Source organism: Hemicordylus capensis, chromosome 1 (assembly GCF_027244095.1).
Source record: "Hemicordylus capensis ecotype Gifberg chromosome 1, rHemCap1.1.pri, whole genome shotgun sequence".
In the NCBI taxonomy this organism is placed as follows: Eukaryota; Metazoa; Chordata; class Lepidosauria; order Squamata; family Cordylidae; genus Hemicordylus; species Hemicordylus capensis.
This window is the reverse complement of record NC_069657.1, coordinates 410,375,088-410,396,858: the sequence shown is the minus strand read 5'-3', so window position 1 is coordinate 410,396,858 and position 21,771 is coordinate 410,375,088. Positions and strand designations below refer to the sequence as shown.

General features: G+C 42.7%; 1 protein-coding gene across 2 annotated transcripts in view; it reads left to right on the top strand.

Annotated features, from left to right (window-relative positions):
• The window catches only part of CNIH3 (cornichon family AMPA receptor auxiliary protein 3), a 151,991-nt gene that overhangs the window by 88,304 nt on the left and 41,916 nt on the right, over positions 1-21,771 (top strand). For both annotated transcript variants that reach the window (XM_053308018.1, XM_053308008.1), the window contains one exon: positions 1,068-1,115. In XM_053308018.1, coding sequence (XP_053163993.1) covers positions 1,068-1,115 — 48 coding nt within the window. The remainder of the gene's footprint in view (positions 1-1,067; positions 1,116-21,771) is intronic.

Below are 21,771 nucleotides of genomic sequence, written 5' to 3'. Positions count from 1 at the left end.
GATGGCTGTAAAACCTGGTCAAGATGGACTTCAGCTGACTTTGGTGGGGTTTGAATGGATAGTAATATCACCTCATTTGGGTTCACTATGGGCTGGTTCACATGAACACTGACCTAACATGTGAAGGCAACAATTCTCTTTTTGTATGTGTGAGGTGTTTAACTGAACTTTCCTTTTCTTTGAAGCTTTTATTCTGAACCATTTAAAAACATCTGATAATTTTTAATCATTATGATCAAGGGAGTAGATCAGCTGCTTATCATTGGTCCTTTAATGTTTTTATTGCTGTTTTATGTTTATTACCTGTTAACTACATTTAAGTTGCATTTTTATTGTGGCATTGCCATCTTGTTGCATCAGTCTTGTGAGGCCTAGAGGTCTAAAAAACAAGGAAATAGATAGTTAAAATACACAGCAGGTGAACTCTTCCTAACCCTAACTTTGTTTAAACAGGGTTTTGGAGTGTGTGTCTAGGGGCCGTTTGGATGAACAGCCCGTCACGTGCAATTGAGGATGCTCTGACAGTGCATGTCCTTCAGTGATGTCAGGGTGGGTGCACTCTCAGGGCATTGCTGCCCTCTTTATGTGTTGGGCAATGTTCATGTGAACCAGCCCATTGTGAACCCAAATGAGGTGATATTACTATCCATTCAAACTCCATCAAAGTCAGCTGAAGTCCATCTTGACCAGGTCCATTATATTTGGGAAGTACTTTTCCTCATTTGCAGCAAGAACCTACAAGAGCTGGTCTTGTGGTAGCAAGTATGACTTGTCCCCTTAGCTTAGCAGAGATGAATAAGAACGGGAGACTAGAAGTGTGAGCACTGTAAGATATTTCCCTTACGGGATGGAGCCACTCTGGGAAGAGCAGAAGGTTTCAAGTTCCCTCCCTGGCTTCTTCAAATAGGGCTGAGAGAGATTCCTGCCTGCAACTTTGAAGAAGCCACTGCCAGCCTGTGAAGACAATACTGAACTAGATAGACCAATGGTCTGACTCAGTACATGGCAGATTCCTATGTCCCTAAGTTTTCATTTTCTTCCTATTCTCCCCTGTTTTTCTTTGACAGAGAGAACGACTGAGAAATATTGAACGAATCTGCTTTCTTCTGAGAAAGGTAAGAATTAGCCATCCTCAATTATATGTTGTTTGAAGGGATTTGAGACATCACATTCATGCTACTAGAAATAGCAGCAAACTTTCCTAAGGTCCTCTTCCATTTTCTTCAGTGAGAAGGCGTTAACAGCAGAGCTTAAATTGGAACTGAGGTGACCTTTGAAGAAAAGGACGGAAGCTAATTAGAAGGGACTTCTATCACTCAATAAAATCCTAAAAAGAAATGAACTTTTCCGAACATCATGAGGTTCAATTTAATAACCTCATTTTTAAGGCAATGGGTGACTTTTGTAGGTATAACATAAGGCCTTATTCCTTGTGCCTAAGCTTCTTTCTCAGTTTAAAATGGTGTAATAATAACTTGATAAATGGAACACGTTTTATGATGAATCTAGACATTCAGATGTTTCACCAGCTGAATAGGAAGTGCTTTTTAAAATTATTATTATTAATGTGGGCAATGGAATGGTGTATGGTGCTTTCCTTTTCTTCAACTGCCAGAGCAATATGCTATCTTCAGTTATTTTGTAGGTCACATTTTTGAAAAAATCCCCAGTATCACTAGAGCAAAATATTCTTAGGGAAGCTCAACACTGTTGCTTCCAGTGGCAAATATATGCATATATACTAATTTTTGAAACACCTGTGTATTGGGAACCCTGGCCCAATTAGGGGTTTAAATGTTTACATGTCTAAACATGTGTAGGATCAGTGTTCTCTCTGATTTTTTTCATCTCTGTGTGGAATGAGTTTTGTTCTGGGCGGCAGTATCAAGGTCATGTGTGTGCACATATATTCAGAGTGGGTCCTTTGTAATTTAACCTGAGCAGGATCATCAAAAAACATGTGAGCGTGTGCACATGCCTTAAAGGGAACACTGTGTAGGATGTCTGTATATTTACTGTGGTAAGCACTGCAGCAAACACAATTTGTGGTACTGCCCTGAATCTTTTCAAACAGGAATCTTCCTGTCTCCCTATTCCATCCCACACAACTCTATAAACATCTATAAGACTTTCTTTGGAACCCACTTCTGATGCCATATTACTTTCCATTGAACTCAAATTAATTTGAAGGCTGCATCCAGTTTACCCAAACCAGCTTTATTCTTAGTATATGACAACTGTCTGCTGGGAACCAGTCTATTCTTCTCATTTTACTGGCTGGAATCAGTTCTCTGGGTTAGCATAAACTGAGCTTCTTAAAAGCTGCAGCTTATTTTTGCAGCTGTTTCGGTTAGAAACCTGAAGCATTATCCACTAAAACATAAATCATTATCCACTACAACATAAACATGAAGACTAGTTGATTTCAGTGTTGGAGATCATGTGTTTAATTCTCTTTTATTGAAATCAAAGCAATTAACTTCATCTAGATCAGGGCTGCACAAATTTGGTTCTCCTGCAAATATTTGACTACAACTACCATCATTCCGATTATTGGCTATTGTGACTGGGGATGATGGGAGCTGTAATCCAAAGCCAGCTGGAAGGCTGAAGTTGTGCAACCATAACCTAGCTCATGCTCTTGATTGCAAAATAGTGCTGATCTGAATTTTTAAAAATTGCCTTTTTAATTAATTTTGCTGTGTATGTGTGTAGGGGTTCTCAATTTGATGCAGGTTTTTGTGTCTGTGTAAGAAGCAATAAGCTGTAGGAAGAACATCATTTTGGTTTGCAGTGCTTACAATATGTTGGTGGTGACAAGATTCCTTAATTTTGAAAACGTTTCACACTGCTACAGTAGTGACTGTAACAGTTCTTTAAGGGCTAGTGACCTGGTGTTCAGTTTTTGCTGCCTGTCATTTCCCCACTCTAGAATGCAGCAGGGAACAATTGTATACGTTACCTTTAAAAAAAAAAAAAGAGTCCTGCCACCATGAACTTGTGGTAAGCCCCCCACTAAAGTTTTTTCCAAATTCACCCCTCCCCAATTCTGAATCTGTAGAACTTTCGAAACCCCTGAAAAAATTGCCAGAATGTCCCCTGTAATTTTTGCACACAAACAGGGCAAAGAACATGGGGGCATGCATCTGGATCAGCCTTAAAAATACACCATTAATACAATTTAGCCCATAAATGGGGCAGAGAAAATATGGGAATGTATTTGGATCAGCCTTGATAATAGAATATACTAAGCTGTGAGTACAGGTTAATCTGCTAGATGATTTCTGTCTTGGAACATATGTGGCCATAATTGTAGGAGGTATTCTACTTGCAGCTTATATCTTTGCATCAAAATGGTGCAGGTCCAGTGCTTCTGATTGATAGGCTAGTACACTCTGTGAGTGTGTGTGTGTGAGAGAGAAAGAAAACACACTTATTTGATAATAAGTTTCCACAGTTCCAGGGACCTAATTATCCCGATGGACTGGCAAGCTGGTTACTGTAGCACTTCAGTTCCCTTGAAATGTAATTTGGAAAGCAAATAACTCAGAGGATTTCATTTCACTCTTGAGAGTTTGAGAACTCTTTTTTTGTTGTAATTGATCATGCTGTGGACTTTGTGTTTCATGTTTAGGTCAGCTTCCACATAAAAGGCTGAAAATATTTCTCCCCCATGTGGCTTTGCATACTTAATAATGTTAGTATGTATTCAGAGAGAAATGCATGGAGGGAGCTGTGTAGACTTACTTTTTATAAGTAAATATATGTACCCAAATAATAGGGCTACTCCTGACCCCCACATGTCATATATCATAAACAGCTTTTGGTACAGTTTTTGGTAATTGCAGTAAAAGATCTTGCTGAATATTCACAAGCCAAAACACATTTGTAAAGAAGCTCCCTTTCTTTGTGTGCATCTTCTTTCTACAATGTTCCGCTTTTAAGGACAATGTAAGAGTTGCATGCAGAAGGCCCCAGATTCAATCCCTGGCATCTTCAGATGAGGCTGGGAAAAACTCCTGCCTGAAACTTTGAAGAGCTGCTACCAGTCAGTGTATAGAATAGTGATCCATATGGACCAAAAGTCTGATTCCGTGTAAGGCAGCTTCTACATTCTTAAAGTGTTACAAAAAGTATTTACTTAAAAACTTCACAGAAGCAGAACATCTTCATGACCATTTTGAAAACAGCCAAGGATGGGGCGTGGTGGATAGTCCCAGGGAGATAAGTTCAATAACTGTGGCACCACTACAGAGAAGACCCTGTCCCTGATCCTCACCAGATGGATGTGAGAAACTGGGGGTGGGGGGCAAAGAACAGGGTTTGTGAGGGTGATCTTAAACTCTGGTTAGGTTCATATGGACACAGGCAATCCTTATCAATCCTAACGATCCGAAAAATATCGAGGCAATAGTTTTCCTCATTTATTCAATGTCATGATTAAATCTTACTAACTCTGAATGATACCTTCACTTTTAGAAAGTGTGTGTGTGTGTGTGTTTGTGTTTTAATCTTATCCTCCTGTAAAACAGATTTCCCTCCTACACTAGAGCTATGCATATGTACATATCAAGATATTTACTGTCCAACTCAATCATTCAGTGAAGCAGGGTCATTTCTATAAAAGCTTGCGCCACAATGGAAGACTAGCACGACTGCTCTTCTGGCAGTAGTTTGGAGTTACTGCCAACTCAGCAGTCTTCTAGTTTCAAGTTGTGTCCCAGTTTTTGTAACGGAAAGCAATAGACAGTGGTAATTTTATTAATATATGTATATTGCCTGGAGATGCTGTGCCCGCATCGGTATTTAATGTTTATTGAGCCTAAGCATCCTTGCTAACAGCAGAGATGGCACCTTTTGGCTAATTACATACCCCACATATAACATACTCTAGGGAACAGGTTACTTTTCATACACTTAAATTGTTTGTTAATGCAACCTCTCTTCTTCCAAGGGACTTCACGGACACACTACTTTTAATTGGGATTTGTGCTCAAGAGGGAAAAAGAAAAGCGGATAATTCAACAGAAAAGCAGTATTCACGGCCAACAATTGTTAACAGTAGCTTTTGTCTACATGGCAATTCTGAGGTATTCATGGTTAGTGGCAGAGCTTTTGGGAGCAATTAGAACACAAAAATAGTTTTTGAAAAAAGGAAAATGTTAGGGCAGGTGCAGTTTTCAACAATCCCTAAAGATATCCGGCCTGATTATGATATTGCTCTCTGTGTGGCCTTGGGTAATTAAGTTATTCTGTGTGCCTTTTGCCTATCTAAAGAATTATGCTGGAAGAACCACTTGAAATTCAAGAGCTTGGCAGGTCTCTTTCATTAACAAAGAGTTGGCTTAATGAGAGATTTCACCTTCTGCCTTTGGGTGCAAACTCTTGGTTCAATCCATGACAATTTTCTTTTTAAAAGGGTGGGGAGGAGGTTATGTTGCAATTGACTTCAGTAAGTCCTGGCTTGCATGATTAGGGCCATTTCCCATGTTACAACAAAAGGTTTATCCTTGTGTAGAGAAAGGCCGTTAGCTCAGTCGCAGAGCACATGCTTTACATGCAGATCTCAGATTCAATCCCTGGCATCTCCAGGTAGTGCTAGGAAAGACCCATGTCTGAAACCCTGGAGAGCTCTTGTCAGTAGACAATACTGAACAAGATGGACCAATGATCAGACTCACTAGAAGGTAGCTTCATTTGTTCATATGTTAGTCATCATTTCTTCGATTGGACCTTGGCCAGATTTTCTGTAATTGTTGCAAATCATTCACACTATAGAAAATGTGATAAATATATATTCTGGGGATTATAAAGTTGGGATCCCATCCAGGGATCTTACCTGTATCTGCTAAGCTTCAGCAAAGTGGCTGAATCATGTGCCTTCAGACCATGCCCTAGAAATATCCACTAATCACACTTTCTAAAGTTATTTTTGTTTGTTTTCTGACAGTGAATGTCTTCATAAGTTACAGGGGGGAAAGTGAAGGCCCAAGATCTTCATTCACCTGAAGCAAGGTGCTCAGTGCTATTCACCACCACTCACTTCATTTTTTTGTTTACAATGGTGGCAACTGCCACCACTACAGTAGACCTTTGAGTGGAGACGTGTGTATGGAGACTCTCACTTCCTCCTCTGGGCCTGGTGCACTCCTTCCTGCTACCTCCCTTGCACCAGACTAGTAATGAAATAGGGAGGAAAAGGAAATGATGAAAGAGAAATAGAGTACAGGAGATGTTTTGGGTTGCTATTACATCAAAATAATACGCGTGCAGCACTTTGCACCTTCAAAAGCACTATATAACTTCTGTTTCATTTTAATAACAAAATCAGTTATAGTTGCACCAAGTTTCCACTACAGGCTGCCCTGTTATAAAGCAAAGTGAGGCAGCCATCTCAAGTGATAGGTTTTGACTCCTGTAAGGACAGCAGAAGGGAGGAGAGACAGAACCTATTATGGACACAGTCCACTAGGCCATTCCCTTGTGTATCTGTACTATTGATTCAGTTTAGTTGGGTGGCCAAGATGCCTTCCTTTTCCCATATTAAATGTGATTTGCTATTAAAATGTGAATCCAGCATTCTCAGAGTGGGTAATATGCTTACAAATCAATAGAAATATATACAATTGGCTGTCTTTTGTCATATATATAATAGGATTCAATGTGAACTTATAAAGCCTTTTTACTGTTTTAAACTTATATTTAAAACCATAAGTCTTGTTAAAAAGCTGGAGTGAATATATGTGTCTTTAAAGACTATTTTGAAGTTGTCAGAGATGGGGAGGCTATTATTTCAGCTGGGCATGTATTCCAGAGTCTCGGGGCAGCAACAGAAAAGGTGTGTGTAGGCACCAGATGAGCTGGTGGCAACTGCAGATGGACCTCTCCAGATGATCTTAATGGGTGATGGGGCTCATAGTGAAGATGTTCTCTTAAATACCCTGGGCCTAAGCTGTTTAGGGCTTTATAGGTTATAACCAGCACCTTGTATTTTGCCCAGAAACCTATTGGTAGCCAGTGCAGTTCCTTTATTATAGGAGTGTTATAGTTTCTTCCAGATGACCCAACCTAGCTGCTGCATTCTGCACCAACTGCAGTTTCTGGACTAAGCAAAAATGCAGTCCCACATAGAGCGCATTGCAGTAGTCAAGTCTGCAGGTCACCAGTATATGTACCACTGTTCTGAGGTCACATATCTCAAGAAACAGACACAGCTGGCGTATCAGCTGAAGCTGATAGAAAGCTCTCCTGGCCACTGCCTCAACCTGAGACACCAGGGAGAGGTTTGGATCCAGAAGCACCAAGACTGCGTACCTGTTCCATCTGGGGAAATGTGACCCCTTCCAGAACTGGCATTCAAAATTGTCTCTTGAGTTCTGTCCCCACACAATATGTACCTGTGTCTTTGGATTCAGTCTCAGGTTGTTATCCCTCATCCAGCCCATTATTGCCTCCAGGCAGGCATTTTAGGAGGTTATGCCTTCTGCTGATGATGTTGACATGGAGAAATAGATTTGAGTATCATCAGCATACTGATAACACCTTGGACCAAATCTCTCGATGATCTCTCCCAGTAGTTTCATGTAGATATTGAAAAGTATTGGAGACAGTATGGAGCCCTGGTGTGTGTGTGTGTGTGTGTGCGCGCGTGTGTGTGCAATGAACATAAAAATTAATGTTTTGAAGAACAGTCTCCAAGTGACACTGTCTGGAATCTGCCCAAGTGGTAGGAGTGGAACCACTGCAAAGCAGTGCTTCCCACTCCCAACCCTTTCAGATGGTCCAGAAAGATACTATATTTGATAGGATCGAAATTCACCGAGAGATCCAAAAGGACCTACAGAGTCGCACTCCTGTCAATTCCCAATTGGATATCATCCATCAGGCTGACCAAGACAGTTTCTACCCCATGTCCTGCCCCCAAACCAGTTTGAAATGTGTCTAGACTGCCTAGTGCTGAGTTGAGAGCGTGGTGGCTTCCAAGACTACCTGGACTTGGGAGGCCACCATCCTCTTAATTACCTTGCTCAGCCATGGAAGGTTGGAGACAGGCCTGTAGTTGCTTAACTCTGAGGGATCCAAAGCAGATTTCTTCAGAAGAGGTCTAATGATTGCCTCCTTAAGGCAGGAAGGCATCCTTCCCTCCCTCAGAGAAGTATGTATAATATATACCAGGTCTTCTACAACAACCTCCCAGCCAGATAGTATAAGCCATGTCAGTGAAGGCTCAAGAGAACAGGTGGTAGGCTGCACTGCTCCAAGCAGCTTATCCACTTCATCAGAAGTCACAAACGGAAACTGATCCAGCATAGTAACTTAAGAGGACTTGCTGGATACCTCCACATTAGACTCTGCAATAACTGTGGCATCTAAGTTGGCTGCATATGAGAAATTTTATCCACAAAGAACTGATTAAAAACACTACAATGGGTAATTGATAGTTCTAAATTTTGATTCAAGGGAGGAGGAGCATAGACTAGCCCTCTCATAACCCTAAACGACTCCACTGGGTGAGAACTTGCGGATGCAATGTGGGCAGAAAAGAATCTCTTCTTTGCCGCGCTTATTGCCAGAGCATAGGTCTTCAAATGTGCTCTGTGTTGTAATCTGTTGGGTTCAAGTCTTCTCCACTTGTGCTCCAGTTGTCCACCTTGCTGCTTTAGGTCCTGTAGTTCTTCCGTATTCCAAGGCACCAATTTTGAAGTGGGTTGGAGAGGATGCTTAGGAGCAATCTTGTCTACTGTCCTGGTGAGTTTGCTGTTCAAGTTCTCCACTGGGCATCAACAGAATCATAGGCAGAGCCAACACTAAATCCTTCCTGGGCTTCTTGGAATCCTATTGGATCCAATAACCTTCTCAGGTGGACCATCCTAATAGGCCCCTCACCCCTGTGGATGTGGGATGTGATTGTGAGTCCAACCTTAACCAGATGTTGGTCCGTCTATAACAATGAGGAAATCACAGGAGTCCACACCCATGGAACACCACTCTAATCAGAGTGGAAGAGCAGATCAAATGTGTAACCAGCAACATGCATCTGTCCTGAGACCACTTGGGATGGGCCCATAGTTGTCATGGCTGCTATGAACTCCTGAGCTGCCCTAGACAAATTGGTACCGAAGTGAACATTGAAATTCCCCACCACCATAAGCCTGGGAGACTCCCAACACCAAGACCAAGTTCATCAGCTCAGTTAGGGACTCTGTGGGGTAGTGGGATGATTGGTATACCACCAAAAGTCCCAGTCTATTCCTGATCCCCAAATTTAAGTACACACATTTAATATGGTCAGACACTTAGACAGGGATCCTGGTAAGGGAGATGTTATTCTTATAGACCGTAGCCATTCTACCTCCCTGTCCACATGCTCTCACCACCTCCTCAACAAAGTACCCTGGAGGGAGAAGCTGGGACCAGATTAGGCCACAAGCCTCCCTCAACCAAATATCTGTGATACATAATAGGTCGGCCCCTTCATCCATAATCAGATCATGGATGATTTCTGATTTATTCGGGACTGACCTGGCATTACAAAGGAGCAAGATGAGGCTCTGTGGGTAGTTGGCACTGCTCCCTGAGGTCAAAGAGCTGTCAGGACTGTTGGAAGGGGAAAGAGCTATTAGATTTCCGATTTCCCTTCCCCTGTAATGGCCTGTTGACCTGCCAACGTTACTTCTTCTATTCTATACTGCCACCAGAATAGCTGCCCTGTTGGGGACACCCTGACACCAACATTCAACCTAGAGCTACCAACCCAGAATTATATGGAACCCAGGCCTGCGTCTGATTCCATTTTATTAAGGAATCAATTAATGCCTGAACTCAAGGTGAACTGACACCCAGGTCTCATGACTGCCTCTGCTTACTGTTCTGTGACTGTACAGGCAATCCAGCATTGTATTCTTAATGCTTGTGAAATGGGTACTCAAAAGAAATACAATGGCCAGGCTTGATCTATCCAAATGCTAACATTTAACTTACTATCAGATAATGTCTGTGGTGAGGAGCTGGGCTCGCATTTCCTCCTTCAAGAAATCTATGTTAATCCTTGTTAATGAGTGCTCTGCTCTGCCCAAAGGAGATACCCTATTGCTGTCTATAGAAATTCCACTCTAGGTAGATGCACTCAAATAAAACAACTATAGATTTAATTATTCTTTTATTACTGTAACACCTTTTAACACCTTCTGGGACCAGGCACCAGAAATCTGGGGACAAGAGAAGATGCCCATTTGCTTCTCAGAGTTGCAGATTTGCTTTGGGCAAAATAGAACGTCCCCTCCCCAAGATAGCAGCTAACATAAGATGGGATTCAGATCTCCCTGGACTGAGCTAATATCCTGAATAATTAAAAGACATTATCCAGAGGGTAACAGCAAATTGTCACCTTTTGGGGATCCAGGAAGGATGAGGATATTTTGAAAATAGACTCCATGGAGATCAAAGGAAGGAACAACTGTAAGCAAAGAGTCTCTGCACATGGCAGCTAGCAATCTTTGCCTAACAAGCAATACTTGCTCAAGAGCCATCCCAGAGTTTGCTGCTAAAGCCGTGGGGCAACAAGCAAGAACTCTTTCCATGGACAGGTCAATTGTCTGTGACTTCTGCTGTGCAGTGAGAAGTAAAGACTTCCCCAGCCATGGAGCTCTCACTCTCCACCTCGCTCTGAGCAAAGCTCCTGTTCTCTAGCGCCAGCATCTCCTCTGCAGCTGAAGCCTCATCACTCTCAAGCCTCTGGCCCTGGTAATATGCTGCTTCCACAAGCCTTGGATCCCTCCATCCTTCCCCCTTCTCTTCCCTCTTCCCTCTACTAATTCCTGATCTCCCCAAACCATGCCATTCCTCAACTTTCCTTACCCCCCTCCCACTTTTCATCTGTATCTGAAGTATATTAGGCTCTAGGAAGATGTAATCCATACACAAATTATAGTTACGAATAGGCTTGTGCCCGAAACGTTTTGGAGGCCATTATGAAGGCCTCCAAAATGTTTTGGCTCCGTGGGCCGTTTTGGTGCTTCGGCACCAGCGGGGGTAGTCCTTTAAGGGCGTGGGAGGGTGCACTCATCCCTCCCGCCGCATGTCCCCTGCCGGTGCTCCGTTACTTTTAAGCCCCTCGGGGCGGCAGTATTCCTCCCTGCCACCCCGTTTTCGTCATCATCCAGAAGAAGCAAGCGCGCATGTGCCCGTCTGCCATGCAGGTGTGCGCACGCGACGGGCGCATGTGCACTTGCTTCTTCTGTCCACTTCCGGACGATGACGAAAATGGGGCGGCAGGGCGGAGCGCTGCCGCCCCGAGGGGCTTAAAAGTAATGGAGCACCGATGGGGGATATGCAGCGGGAGGGGTGAGTGCACCTTCCCCTGCCCTTAAAGGACTACCCCCGCTGGTGCTGAAGAAACTTCATGCACATCCCTAGTTAGGAACACTGGGTTAATGTTGTTGCTAGCTATGATTTAAATGTTGTTAGTAGTACTAATACTCTGCCCCAGCCCTCAATCTCACACCAAAGGCCCGTCACCAATGGCTGGCCTCCTTTGGCCACTGGCTTTGGTGGCTGCCTGCTGCACCCTGCTTCCTTATAAGCTCCAAAACCCCAGAGTCTCCTGGGAGGACAAGGCTGATGTAATCAATGTCCAAGGGTGTAGACTATCAGGCAATCAAAGAGCTGGCAGGACAGCCGGAAGGAAGGCCACAAAGGAAGCCCACCCACAATGCTAACAAAAGCAGCGGAGCAAGAACGAAGTAGAGCTGATCATCCGGCTGTCGGGGGGGGGGGGACTTTTACCAAAATCCAGGCCAAGCAGGGAGCTTACATCAGTTTTAGGGAACAAACCACTGATTGCATAGTCAGCTACATTTTGCCTATGAGATAAATTAAGTTTTCATTAAAGAGCGAAGTTCACAATTTGGCATTTAACTGCTCAAGCCAACTTTTAAAATAATTGTATTACCCAATTTCATTGCCCCTTGCAGCAGCTGTTTATTATTTATGTTTATTGTATGTTGTTTATTGTAAGTAGGGCTTTCTCTCCTTTTGAGGGGACTCTCTGAAAAAATAAATAGATAAACATAGCAAAATCAGCTTAATTTTAATAAGTCCTATCTGTTTCTGTATACATGAGTAATGGTTGGTTCTGCTTTCGTTCAGTAATTCTGCCCTCTGTTTATATAATGCCTTACTTTTCTTCTTGCTTATTGAAACACATTTTGGTGTGTGTGGGTTTTTGTTGTTTGTTTTGCTGGTGTTGGGGGAATTCTTACAGAGGGGCTGTGGGGCGGTTGGTTGTTTTGTCTTGCAAGGTTTGTGCACCTTAATTGTGGAGTTGCTAGGCCCCCCTGCCCACCAAACTTAAGAAAAACATAGTTTAAACAAGTTTATGCTTTAAAAATATTTAAACATAGTTTAAGGAGGACCTGCTGGAGTGCCAAATTGCATGCTGTGCTTTTGACACATGCTTCTAAAGGTCAGTGAGCTATAAACACAGTTCAATTAAATGTGAATCAGGCATTATTAGAGTGGGGAACATGCTTATAAACTGACCAGAAACATATAAAATTGGTCATCTTTTGTCCTATATATGATAGGATTCAATATGACTTGAAATAAAAGCAGTGCAGTTGCTATGTGAATTGGGCCTTGATGATATTATATTTGCATTGCCCACACCTTTGCAACTGCCTTACCTAAAGCATTACCTTAAGCATTAATGGCCCCATTTGTCTAACCCTATCTGCAGTTTCCACTTGTTCACTGTGAATAGAAAAAGACCTTTCTCTTTAAATCAGGTATCTGAAATTCTGGATTTGAGGAGATCTGAGTTCCAGCTTTAGTCTGATGCTGCAAAGTATGTACATGTACAAAAAACATACTTGTAGGCATTGCATCTGGTGGGCATTCCATCGGGCAGATACCTTGTTCAGATCTCATCTCATTGCCTGTTCATGCAGCATTAGCATGTAGAGAGTCTTTGGGCCAGGTATGCAGAGCCCTACATAGGTACTTCCCCCTTTGTTCTTCCAGCATTGGGCCTGAATTGTCAGCCAGCACAAATGAGAGGATATTAGAAAAAGCATTCTGGCAATTTCATTGAACAGAGTTAAGAATATAGTCTTAGTTTTGATGAATAACCCTTGTGACAAAAACCATAATGAGAACAGAAAATGGCCCTACATGGGTTCCCTCCATTGACAGTGATTGTAACAAAGATGGAGTGAGTGCACTTTGCCTGTTCTCATTAGAGTCCAAAGATGGCTTCCTTGTTAGTGGCTTTTCATGGCATGCCATCTTTCTTACAGTGCATAATACTTTTCCTATTCAAGCCTCCTCTATATCATGATACCGCTGAATCTGACTCACTGGATGGGCAGCAGGAAACCTTAGAAGGCTTCTCCAACAGTGTGATTAGTAGCAAAAAACCTGCCTCAAGAGGTAACAGAGATGAATTATCAAGACTTACCAGTGCTTGTAAAAACTGTGCATTAGCTCTTCAGGCAATCACTCAATTCATACTTTAATAGCTTAAGAGTCCTATGAGACAATGCATAGATAGAATTGTCTGCCAAAACGCTGCAGACAGAGTAAAATCTATATTTAGGGTTCCTGTTTAAACCGTTTGCTGCTAACTATGCAAGACTTGTAAATAATTCTAAATTAAAAAAAAAAAGTTCATGGATATTTTGAAAACTTAATTTTTATGAGTTTTACAGTTTTGTATATAATAGGAAAACAAAAAGAGAATTGGTTTCACACTGTAATATAATTAAAAAATATATTTAAAAACCTGTGTGTGCGCAAGATGCGGGAGGGATATGACAGTAACATATTTTTGTGAATATAACGCATGGGTTATACAAAGTTTTGCATTCTGGGAGTGGGGGGGTGCACGGAATTAAGTGGGTGCAGGGTATACAACATAATTTTTATATAGAAGTAGCTGGATTTCAATCCCTATTTAAACCACCATGCTCCAGAGCATGGAACAGCCTCTTAAAGATAGAATAGCTAGGGAGGGCACCTCTACTCTGAAAAAGCAACAGCTGCGATTATTGTTTGAATGCACTTCTTTTGTTTTTGGTTTGACAAGGTGTTCTTGCACAAGGACACGTGTCAAGTCTTTTAAAAGCTTCAGAGACACAGCTGCTGGTTTTTTTCTTGGTTTGACAAGGTGTTCTTTTGCAAGGACGCCTTGTTGGTTTGACAAAAAGTTGTTCTTACACAAGAACACCTTTTTGTCAATAAATTTAAAAAAACCACAACCCTGTAGCTGCCAGTATTGTTCTGGAAGGTTTGATTGCTTGTTTTACAAGGTGTTCTTGTGCAAGAATAGCATGTCAAATATTTAAAAAGCTTTGGGGAATGAAAAGAACATAAGAACAACCCTGCTGGTTCAGGCGCAAGGTCCATCTAGTCCAGCATTCTGTTTCACACAGTGGCCCACCAGATGTCTCTGGGGAGCCCACAGGCAAGAGACATGTGCTTGCCCTCTCTCCTGCTGTTACTCCCCTGCAACTGGTATTGAGAGGCATCGTTCCTCTGAGGCTAGAGATGGCCCACAACCACCAGACTAGTAGTCATTGATAGTCCTGTCCACCATGAATTTGTCCAAACCCCTTTTAAAGCCATCCAAGCTAGTGGCCATCATCACATCCCATGGCAAGGAATTCTGTAGATTAATTATGCGCTATGTGAAAAAGTACTTCTGCTTGTCAGTCCTAAATTTCCCAACCTCCAGTTTCATAGGGTGACCCCTGGTTCTAGTGTTATGAAAGAGGGAGAAAAATTTCTTTATGTTCACCCTATGCACTCCATGAATAATTTTATACATCTCGATCATGTCTCCCCTTAGTCGCCTCTTTTCCAAGGTAAAGAGCCCTAGATGCTATAGCCTAGCCTCATAAAGAAGGTGCTCCAGGCCCCTGATCATTTTGGTTGCCCTCTTCTACACCTTTTCCAGTTCTACAATATCCTTCTTAAGATATGGTGACCAAAGCTGTATGCAGTATTACTCCAGATGTGGCCGCACCATAGATATGTATAAGGGCATTATAATATTAGCAGTTTTATTTTCAATCCCCTTCGTAATGATTCCTAGCTTGGAATTATCCTTTTTCACAGCTGCCACGCACTGGATGACATTTTCAATGAGCTGTCCACCATGACCCCAAGATCTGATCAGTCACCGACAGCTCAGATCCCATCAGCATTTTTGTGAAGTTTTGGTTTTTTTGCCCCAGTGCGCATCACTTTACATTTCCTTACACTGAATTGCATTTGCCATTTTGTCCCCCAGTCCAGAGAGATCCTTTTGGAGCTCCTCACAATCTGTTGTGGATTTCACTACCCTAAATAGTTAATGTCATCTCCAATTTGGCCACTTCACTGGTCTCTCCAACTTCTAGATCATTTATGAACAATTTAAAGAGCACCGGTCCCAGTACTGATCCCTGGGGGACGCCACGTCCTACGTACCTCCATTGTAAAAACTGTCCATTTATTGCATTTGGGAGGAGAGCTGGTCTTGTGGTAGCAAGCATGAACTGTCCCCATAGCTAAGCAGGGTCTGCCCTGGTTGCATTTGAATGGGAGACCATGAGTGAGCACTGTAAGATATTCCCCTTAGGGGATGGAGCCACTCTGGGAAGAGCATCTAGGTTCCAAGTTCCCTCCCTGGCATCTCCAAAATAGGGCTGAGAGAGATTCTTGTCTTCAACCTTGGAGACGTTGCTGTCAGTCTGTGAACCGCATTTGCCATTTTGTCACCCACTCCCCCAGTTTGAAGAGATCTTTTTGGAGCTCCTCACAATCTTCTTTTGAATTTCACTACCCTAAATAGCTGAGTGTCATCTTCACAGTTGGCCACCTGGCTGCCTACCCCAACTTCTAGATCATTTATGAATAAATTAAAAAGCACCGCTGCCAGTACAGATCCCTGGGGGACACCACTTCTTACTTCCCTCCATTGTGAAAACTGTCCATTTATACCTACCCTCTGTTTGCTGTCCTTCAACCAGTTAGCAATCCACACATATACTTGTCCCCTTATCCCATGACTGCTAAGTTTTCTCAGGAGTCTTTGATGAGGAACTTTGTCAAAAGCTTTTTGGAAGTCCAGGTATACTATGTCAACTGGATCACCTTGATCCACACACTTGTTGACACTCTCAAATAACTCCAAAAGGTTGGTGAGGCAAGATTTCCCTTTGCAGAAGCCATGCTGGTTCTCTCCCAGCAGGGCCTGTTGTTCTATGTGCTTTACAATTTTATTCTTGAGGATGCTTTCCATCAATGTGCCTGGAATGGACGTTAAGCTAACCGGCCTGTAATTTCCCGGATCGCTCCTGGATCCCTTTTTGAAAATCATTGTTACTTTTGCTACTTTCCAGTCCTCCCTTTCTTTCTTGTTCTCTTCATTTGGGGAGGACTTCAATTTCCTGAAAGAAGTCTTCTTCCCTGACTCTACTTGTTATCCACGCTAGCATCCTCCTGAACTCGGTGATACCTTTCCTCCTTCTTGGTATACATTCCAACTGTGCTTCTAATATTGTAGTTTTAAATAAGTTCCATGCTTTCTGGAGTGATTTGACCCTCCTGACATTCCCTTTCAACTTCCTTCTTAACAGTCCCCTCATTTTTGAGAAGTTTCCTCTTCTGAAGTCCAATGCATCTGTGTTGGAATTCCTTGACAATTCTCCACTTGCATATATGCTAAATTGGATCACACTATGGTCACTGCTACCCAGAGGTTCTGGAATTCTGACATCTCACTCTAGGTCCCGGGCACCACTCAGGATTAAATCCAAAGTCGCCATCTCTCTGGTTGGTTCCACGACTAACTGTTCTAAGGCACAGTCATTTAGCATGTCTAGAAATTTGGCTTCTCATTACCTGAATGTGAATTTACCCAGTCTTTGTGTGGGTAGTTGAAGTCACCTATTATTACTGCTCTGTCTCTCTTTGATGCCTCTCTTATTTGTTTCTCCAACTCCTTGTCACTCTCAGGGGTTTGAACCGGAGGGCAATAGCACATCCCTAGTTACACATTTCCTTTCAGTCCTCGTAATGTTACCCATAGTGATTCTGTGGAGGACTCCGGTCCACCTAGGTTTTCTAGCTTATTGGAATCTATCCCTTCTTTGATATACAGTGCCACGCCTCCCCCAATCCTCCCCCTGTGTCCCTTCTATAGAGTTTACCATTATGATAATGGTAGCTTCTTGGGGGGTTTTTGGTTTGTTTGTTTGACAAGGTGTTCTTGTGCAAGAGCCATCCTGGGACGGATGAGCAAAGTACGCTGGGAGGTATACTCCCAGTAGTGTCACCCAAAGTGCGATGGTCATCCCAGCTATCCAGCTAAAGCAAGCAGGCACCTATATTGGACAGCAGCGATATAGGAAGGTGCTGGAGGCTTCAGTGATGACACAGGCATGATTTCATACTGCATGGGAGAAGGCAATGGTAAACCACTCCTGGATTTTACCAAGAAAACCACATGGATAGAGGATAGACAAAATAGAATGATTGTCCATGTAGTGCTGGGTGATGGGCCCCTCAGGATGGTACTCAACATGTTACTGAGGAAGAGCTGAGGATCTCTCAGAGTACCAAGGGTGATTATGACGCGGTTAGACTAAAGCCTTTTGGACGTCTAGCAGCTGATGCTGCCGTGCGGGAAAAGAAAATCTGAAGCTGCAAAGACAATTACAATGGGAACGTGGAAAAAAAGAAGCATGAATATGGGAAAGCTCGACACAGTGAAAGATGAAATGAATCAACTACCGATTGACATCTTGGGCATACGTGCATTAAAATGGACTGGAATGGGGCACTTTCATTCAGAAAACCGTACCGTTTACTACTCAGGAGACAAAAACCAAAGAAGGAACGGTGTTGCTTTCATAGTCAGGAAGGATATAGCAATGACAGTACTTGGGAACAATGTGGTCAGTGACCGAGTAATATCAATTAGATTTCGTAGACAATCCTTTAACATGACAGTTCTTCAAGTCTATGCCCCAACGACTGATGCAGAAGAAGAGGAAGTTTATGAGTTTTATGCTCAAGTTCAGTCTGAAGTCACTCGAGGCACAAATGACCAGGCTCAAACTATCATATTTCAGACACATTATGCAAAGATTAGCTCCCTTGAGAAGTCCATAATGCAGGGGAATGCTGGAGCATGACCAGCAGCAAGGTGAATGGACTCTCTTACTACAGCAATGAATGCACCACTGAGAGACCTTAAAGGCCAAGCTGAAGATGGATAATTCTGGAAAGAATTTATCTATGTGGTCGCTAAGAGTCGACACCGACTTGACGGCACCGACTTGACGGCACTTAATCAATCAAATGATAAAAATACTTCCAAGCCTACCTTGACAATTAATAAGTCTAGAAACCAAATTTCATTAAAATGAAAACTGAGGTTCTTGGGAAACTCCATTCTATGAGAGGCACCAAATTCTGTTATTTTTCAGTGCTTGGGGTGAAACATGTAAATCCTATGAGGGTTTGGGGAAAAGTTTAAAAAAATGTTTAAAATCGCCCACTTGCTAATTTCCTTTGTGGGTTGGGTGGTAGGTAGCACCCATCATGCCCTACCACCCAATCCACTTTGGTGTCCCTTGGAGTTACCCATGGGGAACAAAGGGGTATTTTGAGTTCCCATTGTTCTCTATGGCCAGAACACTTGAAATGTTTTAGGTTTGTTCCGTCAAAGCTGTCTGTTTCAACGGAACAAATTCGAAACATCAGCCAGCTGTGTTTCATTTTGAGAACGAAATGCAAAATCCATTTCATGCACATCCCTAATAGATTGATCTGGGTTGACAAACACAATACAACTAAGGGGTGGGCTAGAGATGTTACTTGAGATTATTTTAGCTTGCCTACAATTCTGTGCAACCTTTGCACTTGAGCCTTAAATTCAAATTCTAAAAAAGGTGTTTTCATGAGCAGGCCTGACTTTGTTAGCACAGTACCATGGAAAATAAAAGTTCAGGTAGGCTAAAAATATATTAAGTACAAAACTTCTAGCTCGTTCATGGAAATCCTCCCTCCCCCCTGAATAATTTATTTTCAGACTATTTCTGTAAAGCGTTCCTCGCTTGTCAGAGGAGAAATGGAGCAATTTGCTATTTATGTAAACAGCAGGGCTGTTGCAAGGTTGCACAAGTCACTGAAAGAGGCTTCTTCTCCCTGTTTTCCTGTTACATGGATGGAAGCAGGCAAGTGGAAGGAAAAAAAAGGGGAAATGAAGTATTTTGGAAAGGCTTTGGATGGAGAAATCAGCTTTCAGAAGCTTCATCTGAAACACATCTATTACAAGATACATATATCCCTTTTTCCAAGACAGAAATTAATCTCCAAACTAGAAAAATTGTTTACATCATGATCTATGAATGGCAGTTGGAGGTATCTTTTGCTTTGGGTATATGCGCTGTGAGGTCACTACAGGTATGGCAGTTTCCATGTCAGCTTTATGTATATATCACTATTCCAAATATATTATGCTGAAAGCAGTTTCTATTAAAAAATTGATTAAAAGTGTACCAATATTTATTTATGTATTTATTTATTACACTTGTATACCGCCCTGCTCTGGGCGGTGCACAGCAGCCAATATAAAATATAAATATCATGAGCAGTCAAGACAACCCATTTAACAAGCAGTTCTGGTAAGAACTAATCTGCCTACTTTCCTTTTACTGTCCTTACAACTGGACTAAATTTGGTCCAGATCAGTTAGGCAGTTCACAAGTTAGCCCACTTACACCTCAAACATTTACATGTCTGCCATCTTGTATGTGGGTAGATCACATCATCAAAAACTACACCATTGAGGTATCTCTATGTGTCCCTAGCACTGTGCCAAATTTGGTCTAAGTCGGTTAGGTAGTTCACAAGTTAGCCCACTTGAGCCTCAAACATTTATATGTCCACCTTCTTGTACTGGGGTGGATGATATCATCACAAACTACACCATAGAGGTGTGTCTATGTGTCCCTACAACTGCACCCAATTTGGTTCATATTGACCCAGGCATTGTGAAGTTGATAGGGAGGGACACACACACACATACAGACACAGAATGCTGCGTGATGTCATAAAAATTAATCTAAACTGCAGTGTCTCAGTATACAAACAGTGCCATTAGCAATTCATAATAATTGGGCAATGATACATATTTAATAAGACTGAATAGTAACAAGGTTTGAGGATTGGCCATAGCTTGGTGGTAGAACATCTACTTTGCATGCAGAAGGCCTCAGGTTCAATACCTAGCATCTTCATGAGTTTTTTCAGACAACAGGCTTTACCGCAGGTTTACTGCGAAGCTTTACTGTGAGTTCGAAGTTGCCCCCCAAAACGGACGCAAAAAGTGGATTTTTAAACCCCAGATATAAATTGGGCTACACTCATGTGCAATGAAAAACCCGAATTGTGTGTGAAGTGCTTGCTGATAGCTCGCAGAGACATTGGAGTAAATTTTTTTGATACGTGAATGCATACTTCCATGCCGGAGGAGACGGAAACTAAAAGCTGGGTGTTCTGGGAAAGACTCTGCCTTGAAACCTTGGAGAGCCACTGCCAGTCAGTGTAGACAGTGTAGACAGTAGGGATGTGCCATGAACTGGTCCAGCGCTCCTTTTCTGGAGTGCTGAATTGGTTCCACGGACTGGCGTCTGAGCCAGTTCAAATGTGTGTGTGTTCCCTTAAGAGACAGAGAAGGTGCTGCCTACTTGCCAGCCCCTGCCCAGCCACTCTCCCACTGCCAGGGCGCTCTCCCAAAGCAGGTGCACAGGACAGCAGCATCCCTCTCTGTGCCCCCTTCTGCGCCACCATGCAAATGGATGTTTGCATAAGGGATGTGCACGAACCTGCCCCTCAAGGGAAGCCCCTTGCCCTCCCAGGAGTGCACATCCTTAGTAGACAATACTGAGCTAGATGGACCAATGGTCTGACTCAGGATGGAACAACTTTCTATATTTCTTGAAATCTTTTATAAACATTTTATGAAACCGTAACTAGGCATAGAAACAGTCACATAACAAATTACTGAATCATAATAATTACTGAATCATAAGCATAAATTAAAATCAGTACAAAAGAGAGAACATCATCCAATAGGCTAAGAAATACTCAATTAAGACATATTACAGCAAGAACAAACAAAACATTAACAAATTCTTTATTCCATTGCTCAAAATATGTAAGTAACAATCTAGAGACTGATTATAACTTAACATCCTGTTCATACTCCTGATCTGGATTAATGTGCCAATATATTCTCCCCTCCCCTGCTTTCATCAGAGAAAAATAAAGGAAACGAGTCTGCCCTCTGTCCTCCCCTCTATCAAAAGGTAATAGCTAGAGATGAGGGGTGGGGATGTGCACGAACCAGTTCGGTGGCCCTTTTCGGGACTGCCGGACCAGTTCGGAGGTCCAGCGTTCGGACCAGTTTGGGGGCAGGGGTGTTACCTTTTAAGGATCAGGGAGAGTGCCCTTAACCCCCCGCCGTATTTTCCCCACCGGTGCTGCTGCCAAAACCACTGGCACGGGACTGCTGCTTACTTCCTTGCAGCCCCGGTCGGTGTCAAACCAGAAGTGACGCTGACTGCATCTGCAAGGAGGTACGCAGCAGCCCCACACCAGTGGTTTTGGTCGTAGCACTGGTGGGGACAACATGGCGGGGTGGGTGGGTAAGAGGACCCTCCCTGCTCCTTAAAGGTACCCCCCCCCCCGCTGAACCGTCCGAACAACAATTTGTGCACA